The 13,625-nt window shown below is 41.0% G+C and overlaps 1 protein-coding gene across 11 annotated transcripts in view; it reads right to left on the reverse strand.

The window, feature by feature from the left end:
• The window catches only part of obsl1b (obscurin like cytoskeletal adaptor 1b), a 30,768-nt gene that overhangs the window by 3,467 nt on the left and 13,676 nt on the right, over window positions 1–13,625 (reverse strand). For 9 of the 11 annotated variants that reach the window (XM_083908355.1, XM_083908354.1, XM_083908353.1 and 6 more), the window contains 20 exons: window positions 13,340–13,615; window positions 12,775–12,870; window positions 12,362–12,625; window positions 11,667–11,942; window positions 11,303–11,575; window positions 10,890–11,165; window positions 10,539–10,814; window positions 9,763–10,038; window positions 9,408–9,683; window positions 9,035–9,304; window positions 8,630–8,896; window positions 8,267–8,536; window positions 7,385–7,651; window positions 6,174–6,440; window positions 5,022–5,134; window positions 4,667–4,820; window positions 2,530–2,691; window positions 2,341–2,445; window positions 1,983–2,249; window positions 697–966 (listed from right to left, as the gene is read on the reverse strand). In XM_083908355.1, coding sequence (XP_083764481.1) covers window positions 697–966; window positions 1,983–2,249; window positions 2,341–2,445; window positions 2,530–2,691; window positions 4,667–4,820; window positions 5,022–5,134; window positions 6,174–6,440; window positions 7,385–7,651; window positions 8,267–8,536; window positions 8,630–8,896; window positions 9,035–9,304; window positions 9,408–9,683; window positions 9,763–10,038; window positions 10,539–10,814; window positions 10,890–11,165; window positions 11,303–11,575; window positions 11,667–11,942; window positions 12,362–12,625; window positions 12,775–12,870; window positions 13,340–13,615 — 4,701 coding nt within the window. The remainder of the gene's footprint in view (window positions 1–696; window positions 967–1,982; window positions 2,250–2,340; window positions 2,446–2,529; window positions 2,692–4,666; window positions 4,821–5,021; window positions 5,135–6,173; window positions 6,441–7,384; window positions 7,652–8,266; window positions 8,537–8,629; window positions 8,897–9,034; window positions 9,305–9,407; window positions 9,684–9,762; window positions 10,039–10,538; window positions 10,815–10,889; window positions 11,166–11,302; window positions 11,576–11,666; window positions 11,943–12,361; window positions 12,626–12,774; window positions 12,871–13,339; window positions 13,616–13,625) is intronic. The other 2 variants (XM_083908359.1, XM_083908360.1) reach the window with 2 other exon arrangements.

Below are 13,625 nucleotides of genomic sequence, written 5' to 3' on the forward strand. Positions count from 1 at the left end.
TAGAATATCAGTGTGTGTTTTCTCACGCCTGTGTGTGTGTGTGTGTGTGTGAGAGAGAAGACCATCAATGGAAGAGATTTTAGTTTTGTTAAAAGTAAAAAGGTTAAATCAGAGAACTAAATAAATAAAATCAGACCAATAAATCATAATCACAGCGTGACATGGCTTTGCTGCCATAAACTCAAGACTTAGTCATTAGCTCTATCTAGTGGTTAGTTTAGGAACTGCATCACTGTTTGCTGAATTGCCCATTTAGTCATATAAACCACTGAGTGCACATAGCAGTATATTATAGCAATAATGTGTGAAATCATGAAGCATAAATATTAAGATTGTTACATTCATACAGAATGTGAAATAAAGTTGAATTAAAGTAATGTTCAAGCTGCATCACATAACTTTTGTGTTTATATTATTATTCTGCCTCTGTTATGAACAGAAACAATATAACATTTATTTGCGGTGTCCCATCTGGAAAGTGTCTGTCAAGCAAAACTATCAGACCAGACAGTTTGCATGTATACAGCAGTACCACAGGGACGGGAGGGGGCAAGAAGTGTTTATCCCAATAAACGGCTCATTAACTGGGTTTTTTGAGTAGTAAAATTCACTCGCGGACACTTCTTTGCGTTTTCAGTCATACTTTAAGTCGTGACGTGATTTGTTTGTGTTTAAACAGCTTCTTCTCTCACTCACTCAGCACCCGAAGCTGAGCGCTGCTCTTCGCTGTGCCTGACGTGAACTCCACCGCTCCACTCATGTCCGTGGAGGTCTGTCTGAGTGTTAGCCTGTGGACTGTGCCCATCTTCTCTAGGAGCACCCCAGAGCTGGGCTGCAAGGCCTCGCCATTCAGGCTCCACACAGGAGCTTTGGCATCCGGAGCAGACACTTCGCACTCGAAGATGGCTTCATCGGGGCCCACGACCTCCACGTCTTCCAGCTCTCTGACCATCAACAAAGACTGGGCTGAGACAGTGAGACGGAGCAGAAACAAACATTATTATTATTATAATAAAAAATCTACACATTTACACACATTTTCACTCGCTTTTGTGTGAATCCCCCATTACTATGTCATTCCAAGAGAAAGCAATACATGCTGTATGTGCGTTGGTATTTATTTGCCGGTAGATGGCGCTAAGGGCTTATACATGATTTTTCACACTGTCCTTGCTCTGTTGAACTTGCATGAGAGAGGAGTCTTACACTAAGAGGAGACATTACTGTTGGAATGTGACAACTTTCATTGTGGGATTTGTCCCGATGTCCTGCAGTGCATTTGATGAAGGACAAGATAAATAACAAACACAAGAACAACAACATCACTGCAGGACACTTTACAACAGGGCTCTCAAACTGGCGGCCCGGGGGCCACATGCGGCCCCCCAATCAATTACATGCGGCCCCCCAACTTATATCATGTTATAATGAAAACTTAATTTAAACATAATTTTTTAAAAACAGTGTGGAGCTGAGGCACAGAGCCAGTGAGTTGATAGAATATAATAAATGTTTGCTAGCAATATTTTTTGAAATATTTTTATAACAGTAATAATAAGACATTTGGTCATAATTATCCCATTATTAAATGTAACATATACAACATTCAATTACATATATAAGTGGGTGAAATGGTTCCTGGCACAAATTTTAATTACAATTGTCCACACTATTATTGATGTAATTTAAAATAAATGTCTGTTTTTGATATTAATACATTAATTTTGCATCATAAATAGTAATATTAAGTATACGATATCATGATGCAATATTGTGAACAGTTGTTTTTTTCCCCACTTTTTGTTCTCTAGGCCGACCCCCTCTTGACCCCGATAGATGCGCATTGGCCCCCAGGTCATTTGAGTTTGAGACCCCTGCTTTACTGTTTACAGTAGTCTACATGTCTACTGCATACTAACATCCTAGTAGCTTTGTTGTCAGATGGCATTTTGGATTGGACTCTTAACCGTGATCTTTCTTACCCTCCACTGTGAGCTTTGCAGAGCAGGTACACTCGCCGACCTGGACACTGTACGTGCCATCGTCATCCAGCAGCACATGCTGGATGATCAGTTTGCGATAGCAGCCTTCACTGCTGATCTCGAAGCGCTCGGAGGGCAGTATGACATTGGGCCCTTTGTACCAGCGGATGCTACATCTGGAGTTTGACACGGTGCAGTCCAGGATCACTCGGGTCTTCTCCAGGACGGTCTTATCCTGCAGGGGTTTCACGATGTTGATGGGAACCTCTGGAAGAATGAGAAGTTTGCAAAGTGTCTGATTGTAACTTATTTGAAGAAAATTGCACATGGTTGTGTTTGTTAGGCAACAACTCAATACCTTCCACCTCCAGGTAAGCAATAGATTCAACATGTCTGGCGACAAATTTGACCTCCCCAGAATCCTCTGGTCGCACATTACACATCAGGAGAAAATGTTTGGTCCCTGAAATCAGAAGATCATTTATATTTATATTTGCCAGTGTTGTCCAGGACGACGGGGATACGTGTTTGTCATTTTGAGACTGACCTTCCTGGCGGATCTTGACGGTGCTGGTGGGTTGTATCCTCTCCCCGTTTTTGTACCATTCCCCCGGCATGTCGTCCACCGAGATCTCGCACACAAACACGGCATTCTCGTCTTCCTGGATGTCCAAATCCTCGAGGCCCTGCACGATCAATAGCTCACGCTCTGCCAAAAGAATCAATATTTAGTTGAGCGAAGACAGAGAGAAAGGGAGAAAACAAAGATCAACATCAACAAAGATAATATATATTTTTTTCTTCTTAAAATATAAATGTATATCTATATACCTACAGCTATGTTTTCCAACCTAAGGTATGTCAGTGCATGATGTATTGCTAGTAGTTTTACTCTGTGAAGAACAGCAGATGGCAGTGTTGTGCACTTGCAGACTTTAAGTTGCTGCTGCCAGTTTAGCCACTATGTTTGTACTTGGGTGTTATAGCACAGCATTTTAATAGCACATTTTATTGGAAATCATTGGCCATTACATACAGTTATTTCTCCAACACATTATTTTACGATACATCTGGCTTGTAAAGTATTCATATAATAAAGATATATTACTTCCTACTTCTACTACTATTATTTATATTATTTATTTATGCGGCATGTAATATGGGCATGATTATGCACAATTAAATTTACATAATATTCATCTTCAACTGTTGAAAGTGCTTTAATTCTTTCAAAGAAAGAAAGAAATAACTAAACTAAATTATAAACTGCTGTTTACTACAATACTGGAGACTCCATTGACCAATAAAAAGGGTGAGTGTAATTAGCCCCGCCCAGACCTGAGTGTAGGTTTTATCAGCCACAGCTGATACCACCTGTTTGGCTAATGTTAGCCATGTTAGGCTAATGTTGTGTGGTTGTTTTGACATTTTATGTCTCACACTAGCACAATGTTGGTGTCTACTGTGAAGTTCTCAAGCTTAGGTCCCCACCTTATTTACTGTAGTTACTTTTCTAGTCGTTTTTAAGCTCTTTAGGTGCTTGTAAATACCAAATACTAGCAGTACTAGCATGTAAACGCTAGCTAAGCTAATGTCTCCAGGCTGCTAGCACTGGCATTGTGGATGTTTGGTAAGTGGCTGCTTTCTTTTATTTCTACATGTTTACAGGTTTCTTTTTAGTCAAAAATGATTCTCCATTTAAATATCAAGATTATCACAGACTCTGCTAACTGGTGTTGTTGCTTAAATTAAAATGTCTAGTCTGCTGTTGGACTCACTTTGACAATAATGTTGTTCAAGTAACTACTACCACTGTGATGGCATTTGTTTACCTCAGTCCAAAAGTAATTTAGCTTATTTTCTATACTTTTACTCATTCAAAGGTGTGTTACAGAGACTTGTTATGCACAATAACACAAAACCAGCTGATCTAAATTGAACATAAACTGATTATTTAGTTTGCCTGTGCTTTTTCTGCCAAGATGATGTACACAAAAGAATGAATTGTACAGTATGCAACTGTGATAAAGTCTCTGCAACTTGTTAATGAGTTCCAGGAGGTTTAAATTATTTATAATATACTTTTATATTGTTGAGCAGGATTGTGTGAGCTGTGCTCTGGTATGTGTACCACCAGTGGTACAAGAAGCAAAATCAGAAATACTGTTCTACTGTATATACCAGTGTATGTGATTGGAGTGGAGAAGGAATTTTGACCAGAGAACGTAGAAAATGAAACAAATAAAAAATCCTTTTTTTTCTATTTTATAATGAAATTGTAATAATTACAGTCCCCTTATCTCTTGCTCCATCTTCATCCAATTTCACTATATCGGTGTCTGAATTATATACGAGGAAGTGGAGGATGATGAGAGAGCAAATTGTGTTATTGGGAATACATCTGCCTCATGTGAAAAGTCTGCTCTGCCTATTTATATCACTGTATTTTAATGTTGCCAGTAGTGGTGTTCCTTGGAGAGCTCAATATTTTCTCAGGTGGTACTTGATATAAACAGTTTGAGAACCACAGGTTTAGAGAGACTGTGAAGCAGTGGTGGTCATGTTATTTGCTGTTTTGTTTTAAGTCTCAGTAGATCTTGCCATTTGTAAGCAAATGTGCTAACTGCAGTGCTTTATAATGTCACCTTTGTAAAATGTAGTATTTTAAAAGCAGACTTCCATACCGTAGACCTCCACAGTGCAGGATGTAGTGACTTCTCCAGCATCGCAGGTGTACATGCCAGACTCACTGACGTGGCATTTAGTGATCTGAAGAAACCTTTTTCTACCCATTGCATAAATGCGCACTTCCTTGCTGGGCTTCATTTCAACCCCATTCTGACATGGATTAAAAAAGAAAAAAAGATTTAATGTCAGTTGTAGTTAATCTTAACAACTCCAATGAGATGTGATGGCATCAACCAGTCTTCATTGATCCATTTAGATGCAATTTGATCTGACAAGTAGACGGAAGACAAGTGAGATGTTTTGATGAATTTATGATGATGATTCTAGGAAAAACAAAATTCCAGCACTTGCCTTGAACCATTTTACATTGACGTTGTGTCTCGACAGCTCACACTCAAGAGAGATCACTGCTGCTTCAGAGAATTTCCGGTCCTCCAGTTTCCTGAAAATGGTCACTGGGGGCTCTGGTGGTGGAGAAAAGCATGGTTCGTCAATAAACACCTATCGTTATTTTAAATTCCTCCAAATATTAATTCAACCTGCAGGATCAAACAAACAAACAAAGGTCAAGCGACAATGTCAACTTTAATGTGATCATTCCATCTGTTATACAGGTCTTCAAGATATCCCTACAGCAGCAGGAGGAATTATTACGACAGCGTACCTATGGACATGTGAGTAGTATTTTATCATTGACGTGGGCACACTACACACTAAGAAGTACGAGACTGTACCTAGAAAGGTACAAATGCTTTGTCGCTCCAGATGTACCCTATCAAGGTACAAACACTGTACCTTTAAAATGTATACCTGCTTGTTTGCTACGCTAAAGAAACATTTCTGCACCCCTAGTGACAAACCTGTATACACTGAGAAAGGTACAGTGCTTGTACCCAGTTGTACCATATTAGGGTACAACTGAAGCGACAGTAAAAGGTACAGTCTTGTACTCTCCTTAAACAACAAATGCTTTTGTCTTAAAAACTGTGACAAACCTCAGATAAACGCATGTGACATATCCATCCTATTGTCGTCCCCTGTGTTTTAGCCTTTAGCTCTAAGGGGTGATGCACACTGATTGACTTGGCCTGGAGAAGATTATTTTACACTCTGGCTTTAAACTCGCCCCCTGGCAGAAAAGCTAGAACTGCTTTTCATAGGGTCGTGCTAAGCTATTTTGTGTGTGTGGAACATGAGCCCACATAAAGAGAACAGTAGCAATGCCGTCCCTCCTTTGCATTATCGTGCCTCCACTGGTTGGCATTCAGTCTAGCCTGCAAGTGCTTCACCACTTCAGCTCCTCGTCTGCGGTCACGACAAAATTAGTACAGTAACATTTTGTTTTGATAGTGCTAGTGTACTGTACACAGTTCATTTTGTGCTATCTGAAAGCATAAATCTGACCGAGTTGGTTACGTCATCACAGAGCTTAATTTGTCCATGATTATTTTAAATTGACTTTTTACGACTCAAACCAAAAGTGCTTTTTAGCTAATGACCTACCTTTGACAACAAGCCTTGCAGATGTTTTCAGATTCTCTACAGAGAACGTAAAGGTGCCAGTGTCTTCCACTGATAGGTTATAGATGGTGAGGCTGTGGACTTGTCCTTTGGCACTCATACGGAAGTGACTTGTCGGCTTAAGCTTGATTCCATTTCTTATCCAAGTGCCTGGGACATTGGGATGTGAGAGCTCAACTTCAAAAGACGCCGTTTCTCTCTCTGTGGTGGTAATGTCAACCAGTCCCCTCTTGAGAGTGACTTTTCGAGCTGTGAAAGAAATTAGAAATATTGGAATTGGCAGTGAATCGTCGACAGCAGGCACTTATCTAAATGAAAATAAATAACAGCTCAAGAAAGGTCATCTGTGAAAGCTTGACCACAGTGACGAACATTTTTATTCACACTTTGTGTTACAGAGTGGACGTGAGGGCTGCTCCATGTGCAGCAGTCTGGAGTTAAACAATACAAGCTGGCACACACTGACAAAGTGATATTTTAGGCATTTGAGTGCAGGGCTTTATACAAAGACTAGCTCTGAATCTGCCAACATTTTTCACTTATTCTAACACAGACGCGCATTCCCTGTGGAAAAAAGGGTGTTTATTTTGGAGACCTGACGACAACAACCTCAGTTTTGAAGGCCGGTGTGTAAATTTAGATGCAATGAGAGGAGATCCAAATTCATAGGAGGTGCCAATGGGTGCCTAAAGTCCTGGCTTTCCCCTTCCCACCCACACCAGTGTTGAAAGAACAGCCTTTAATTCACCCACTGGCCTATGGCTCATAGGACTAAGAAATATACCAAGAATGTGCAAAGAAAAACAATCATAGGTACGTCTTTATCACTGGTTTTAGTGCGTCAACATTACTACTTAAGAGAAGCATTAGTGGAACATCTAGGTGTTGCTTTTTACAGGAGTAATTCCTTGAGCAAAGGCATCTTAACTTGAACTTATTCAGACTTTTATTGACAGTTTGTCAATACAGAAACCCTGGTGTGAGAGTCAGCTTTGGCTTCAATGCTTTCACCTGTTGGTTGCCATCGTGATGTGTTCCAGTACAAAATGCCATCCTGGTCCCAGTCACTCAAATTACTCTTACTCAGTTAATTGAGCTTTGCTTTCACAAGTCGCACTGATGGAGGTGGAGCTGTCGGCAACGGCAGTAAACAAACAAAGTACTGGGCATAGTGAGAACACGTGCACACTCACGTTCCACTGTTAGCTGTGCTTGCGTGCGGTCGTGGAGGGTTTCACAGCTGTAGGTTCCCCGGTCAGACATGGCCACTTTGTGTATGGTGAGAGAGTGTTTTCGACCCTTGTGTTTCAGGGTATACTTTGCCCCAGGGTGGATCAGCACCCCTTGCCTCATCCACTGTATCTCCTCTGAATCCAGACTCACCTCCACTTCTAAAACCGCCTCACTGTATTCTTCAGCAGCTACTGGCACCATTGTTTTGGTGAACAGCACCTGTTGCTCTGAAAATGTAAAAATATAGGATATTAATCGAGAGCATTACTGTTGATGGTTGCATGGTAAGGCACCCATAGCATAGCTCTTATTGATTATGGCTCAATAAGATTTTGATGATGATCTGTAACTCAGGATTCAAATAAGTACATAAAATAATAACCCTTGAAGAGCTGTCTCTACCTCAGACATAGCGAAATGCAATATTGCAAATTATCCACTACTCTGTATAGACCAGTCAAAGCCAGAATTCCATGCACAGAGTAAGCAAAAAGCTTTGAGGAGCCTCGCCGCCTACTGTGTCACATACACCAAACCCAGCGAGCCACATGTCTCTGTCAGTTACCAGAGGAATTCTAACAGGAGAAGCTGTTAAGCGCTAGTTGTCAAAGACACCTCCAACAATTTCAACGTCTCTTAGAGGGATATTATTTATCATATATGCTTATGTGGTAATAATGGCACACAGACGTTTCTTTTATGTTAACATTCACTCCAGTACTGCTGATAATTCCTGGTGTTAACCACGACGGATAAAAGGTTATTAAACTATTCTTGAACATTGTAACTTATGCTATTTGAGACAAATGTATATACGTGTTAATGACTGGGCAACGACTTACCTTGAACGTGGAGTTCTGCTTCAGATACCAAACCCTCTGCATCAGCTGTCACTCTGCCGCTGTCTGAAACCAGGCAGTTGTGGATGCAGAGCATGTGGCACAGTCCGTTGCTCGATATGACGATGCGCTCGTTTTGAGCCATTTGTTTGCCATTCAAGCGCCACACCAACCGAGTATCCTCCGGTGAAACCACACACTTAAACACGGCGTCTTCTCCTTCTCGGACTGTGATGTTACGAACCTCTGCTATGAACTCCACAACACGAGGAGCTAAAGGCAAATCAGTTGAATGAGATTAGATGGTTTAAATGGTAACATAATACGTTATTTCTCTCTGAACTTGTGACATTTACATGTACTTACTTTCTACACTGACAGTAGAGGACGTCCTGTCATCTGTGGTCTCGCAGACATATTCTCCGGCATCTTCTTCTGCTATTTGGTGGATGGTGAAGCTTCGCTCACGGCCTTGTGCTCGTATTGTGTGCCGGCGGTTTGGAGAGACCTCCTGGCCGTCTTTCATCCACTGCACATCTCCTTTGGGTTTATTGATCTCGCATCGTAGCGTGAGGCTGCTGCCCTTTATACACACAGTGTTCTCCAAAGGTCTAACAAATTTCACCTTCATTTCTGTTCAAATTAAAAATATATATATGTATTTATACATCTGCATGTGCTGTATTTAAAAACTATGTTTTAACTTCCTTCAATCAAGTAAGTATTTTTTTGAAAAAGGTCACATTTCGATTAGGAGTGCCAACTTCTTACCTTTGACTAAAAGACTAAAATACATCTCGTCTGTGTTGACGTCACAGACATATTCTCCAGAATTTGACAGCTGCAGAGGATTAATAGTGAGCTTGTGGGTATTACCCTCACTGGAAATGTGAATGTTGTCCTCGTTCAGTAGTTGGCCATCTTTCAGCCACCGAACATTAGCTCTTTCATTGTTCACAATGGCACACAGTGTAACGCTCTCGTTTTCATAGGCCAAGATGTTGTTATTTGCTTGTTTATTCACAAACTTGGCCGGAGGCTCTGCAAAAATGCGATTAACAAATGAGTTGCCTTCACTACCATATACACGCACATGACATTGTGACTGAAACACAAATTGCAGAAATAAAAGCCGTCATCTCACCTGGCACCTCAACAATTGTTATCAACTGGTCATCAGTGGCATCACAGATGTATTTTCCAGAGTCTGAGGGTTGAAGTCCAGAGAGAACAAGCTTTCTCACAACGTCATAGCTGTCAATTTTGATACGGGGATCTGGTTTCAGTATCTCGCCATTCCATAACCACTGAACAGTGGCATTTGGCCGAGATACCTCGCACTCCAAAATAAGGTCATCTCCTGCAGCCAGGATGTGATGCTCTGGGTGGCCCGAGTTCCCAATGATCTGGACTGGAGGCTCTGTGCAGAAACGTATGTTTGAGTTATTGTTTTTCCTGTTTTGGGGGAAAGGTAGATTAACATAACTTAATATGATTACCTTTGACTGTGATATGGAAGACCATCTTATCATCCACTGCATCGCAAGCGTACTCTCCTGAATCCTGGAGCCCAGCATTTAGGACAACCAGTGATCGGAAGACACCTTGCTCCTCAATACAGTATCGCTCAGTGTCGTCAATTAGCTGATTATCTTTGTACCAATTGACTGAGACATTGGATCTTGAGAGCTCGCACACAAGAATAATGTCATCGGAAACTAAGAACTCCTTTTCTGTTTTTGCCTCAGGTTTTCCAACAATTTTTACAGGCAACTCTGAAAGTGAGCAAGAACAAGTCCTAACAGATGAAGCATAAGAAACTGTGAAGCTCAATCGATTGAATTTGCTTTAATGTGACTCACCAGGCTACCTTTTCCATTATTACCTCTGCCAAAGATATTATGTTTGTCAGTCTGTTAGTTGGATTATACAAAACCTACTGAACCAATTTGCTCAATTGGAGTACATCTAATTTTTGGAATCAATATTTGTTTCACTGTATTTGATTTGTGAAGTGGTATTTCGAGGGATTTCTCAAGAAATAATGCAGAGATCATTATGAAAACGTCAGCTAGTTTGTGCTAGTTTGAGTGTTAGTTTCTGTTATCGGGTAAATATTGTTTAATGATCCCAATTTGCATTTTGTGTTCTGTAGATACACAGTTCCTGGCATTGCTATAGAGAAGAAGCCTATAAGAGGTGCAACAGCAAACCACCACAGAAGGAAATGGAAACTCTAATGTTGGAGTTGTCAAAGAACAGCATAATAGCCTACCTTTCACTTTTACTTGGAAATCCATCACATCATCCTTTGCATCACAGACATATTGCCCAGCATCCTTCTCTGTGAGAGAGTGGATGGTTAATTGACGCGTGGCGCCATCTTCGATGATGGTGATATTTCTGGAGTCTTCTACTTCTTCCCCGTTTTTCTTCCAGGTGACTTCGGCATTTGACCTTGAAACTTCACAGTCGAGTACCAGAGTCTCCCCAGCCTCTTTCTCGACTCTACTCGCCATCTTCCTTGGACGTATGAAGCGTACAGGGGGCTCTGTGTAGCAGGAATATAGTGTAAGCAATGCATCGACATGGCAACGCATAACCTTATCAATTCAGTGCATTTTACCTGCTATGTTTACAAAGAAGGTCACGGAATCATCTGCTGTATCGCATACGTATTCTGCCGAATCTTTGACAGTAGTTTCAGGTATGATGAGTCTTCTGTAGACACCATCCACCTCTTGAATAAGGTTATCGTTCTCCTCCACTTCGAGTCCATCTCGATACCAGCGCACCACCGCATTGGGCCGTGAGATCTCACAGCTCAGTACCATCCTCTCAGAGGTTTGTTGACAGAGTTCCATTTGCGACTGGCTTGGGGACACAATCCGCACTGGAGGTTCTGGAAATTGACATTTTGACACAACTTGTACATTGTTTATTCTCTCTAGTGAACACAGCAAGAAATCTAGACGATTCGTTTTGCTTTCAAGTTGACACCCCTGTAGAAACAGTAAAGGAACATTCATGGATTTTTACCTGTAATACTAAGGTGAAAGAATATTGAATCATCAGCTGTATCACAGACATATTCTCCAGAATCATCGACTCCACTCGAAAGGATCTTTAGTCGTCGATAAGGGCCCTCAATCTTGAGTTTGATGTTCTCACTGTCTTGCAGCTTCTGGCCGTCTTTGTACCAGCTGACGACGCCACTGATACGAGACAGTTCACAACTCAGAATAATTTCATCTGGGACATGACGGTCAAGGTGGACATCCTCCTTAGGGTGGATTATCATCACTGGGGGTTCTTTGGGAGAAGAAGAACATGTTTTTGTTTTAACACACAAGTCAATACAAGTGAATTTTTCCAATATTTTTTATTTTTTTTGCAAGATTACCTCGTATGGTGACCTTGAAGAGTAAAACATGGTCTCCTGCACGGCATGTGTATGTGCCTGCATCTGACAGTTGAGCTGAATGAATAGTCAGATTTCTTCTGGTACTCTCTGCTTCCATTCTGACATTAATGCTTGGTGGCATTTCAGCTCCATCTTTGTACCACTGGACAGTGCCATCACCTCTGGACACTTCACATGACAGAACAAGCTGTTCTTTTTCTACAACGCTCTTGAAAAGTTCTTCTTCTGGGATATCCACGAGTGTCACCGGTGGTGCTGCATAAAAAAGGTACACAAGAGATAAGCTGTTGCTTGAAAGTGGCATTCTTTGTTTATGCTCATGCGTTAAAGAAGCTGTAAGATCGGGATTTCACAGCTTAGACATGCTGATGTCAAAGTAGATGACTGCTCTTTGTGAAGAATATAATACTTTTTGGGTTTTATTCCATTTTTGAAGCAAGCAGTAACAGTTAATGGAAGCAGTGCAGTGATCTAATATAACTGTATATGCTGGTAAAATATACATGCTATGTTTTGCAAGTGGTCCAAAATGTAAAGCATGTATTTGTGAATTTTACATGTTTTATGAAATTAGCACATGAAGAAGGGAGATCGGCTGGGATGGCTGATGGAGTTTTGCGCTGTTAGGACTCTATAGTCACAACATCTTGCCAAGAAAAAGCTAAGCATATCACCTTTCACCTCCGCACAGAAACTGGTGTTGGAGTCTGAATCTGATTCATCATCAATTTTACAGCTGTGCACCCCAGCGTATGAAGATGTGGGCGACTTCATAACAAGTGTCCTCTCACTGCTCTCTGAATCAATGTTTATTCCCAATTTCGGCAAGAGTTTTACTCCGTCCTCATACGAGCAGGGGTCGTTTGTAGGGTCTGAGATCTGCAGTTTGGTCAGGCTGCCTGCTTCAACACACTTGTTCCCCCCAGCTTCTGGAACAGCTGAGAATCAAACTGGTGCTATAGGTATTTAAATTTATTAAACAGCAACCAGACAGTAATCAGACTTGCTAAGCTACACACTATTAGTTGACTGAGGATAAACTGTGCGTGTGTCTAAATGGGTTGACGCTGTTATGTCAATTACTTACATTTTAAAGACGCATTTTTAGAGTCCCCGGCCCACATTGGGTGAGTCTGTCCAATGGGACATGAAACAATTCCAATTTCAAAGGATTGGGTTCCACCTGGTAGATTTAAATGCAAAACAATCTTTGCTTGCTTCTTTCAGAAAACTTAAAGCATTACTAATTGTAGTTGTTTAAATACAAAACATCTACAGCCATAGTGCCCTTTCAGACCAGTGAGACTGCAGCCTCAACTCTCACATTCACAAAAAATGTGAGGTAAATGAGAAGTAACACATGCTGCACTGAAACACATGATAATTTGATCCACTGTCAGTGTCACAATAGGTTTTTTAAGCTCGCTCCAGGCTCTTGAAGACAGTCTGAAAGGGCCCTTCAGTGTTGTTTCTAACAAAAAAAAGCCTCTTTAGCAAATGCTATTGCAGCATAATGTCTATTTGAATCATAGTCATTAGTGCAAATTATCAGTGAATATTTTTGTTTTAATTGTTTAAAGCCTAAGTTGGTCAAATACTCAACTATTAATTGAAGTTAGTGATTCTGACAAAGCTCAAAATACTTAGATCACCTGTAACATCCACCTTAAATTCTATATGGTCATCTGTAGCCTCACAGCTGCGCACCCCAGAGTGTCTGACTTCTGCTGATTCAACGGCAAGCGCTCTTAGATTTTCGTTTATTTCAATTTCGTATCGACTCTTTGGAAGTGGCTTGTCTTCATCCTCGTGCCAATCGACTTGGGCAGTTGGCTCTGACGCTTCACAGTGCTGCTTAACCGGGCAGCCTGCCTCAACAAATGTGTGTGCTGTAATCTCTGGAAGCGCTGAAAACCTCACAGGAGGAGCTGCATTATA

The sequence above is a fragment of the Microchirus variegatus genome (assembly GCF_963457635.1).
Source record: "Microchirus variegatus genome assembly, chromosome: 22".
Lineage (NCBI taxonomy): Eukaryota > Metazoa > Chordata > Actinopteri > Pleuronectiformes > Soleidae > Microchirus > Microchirus variegatus.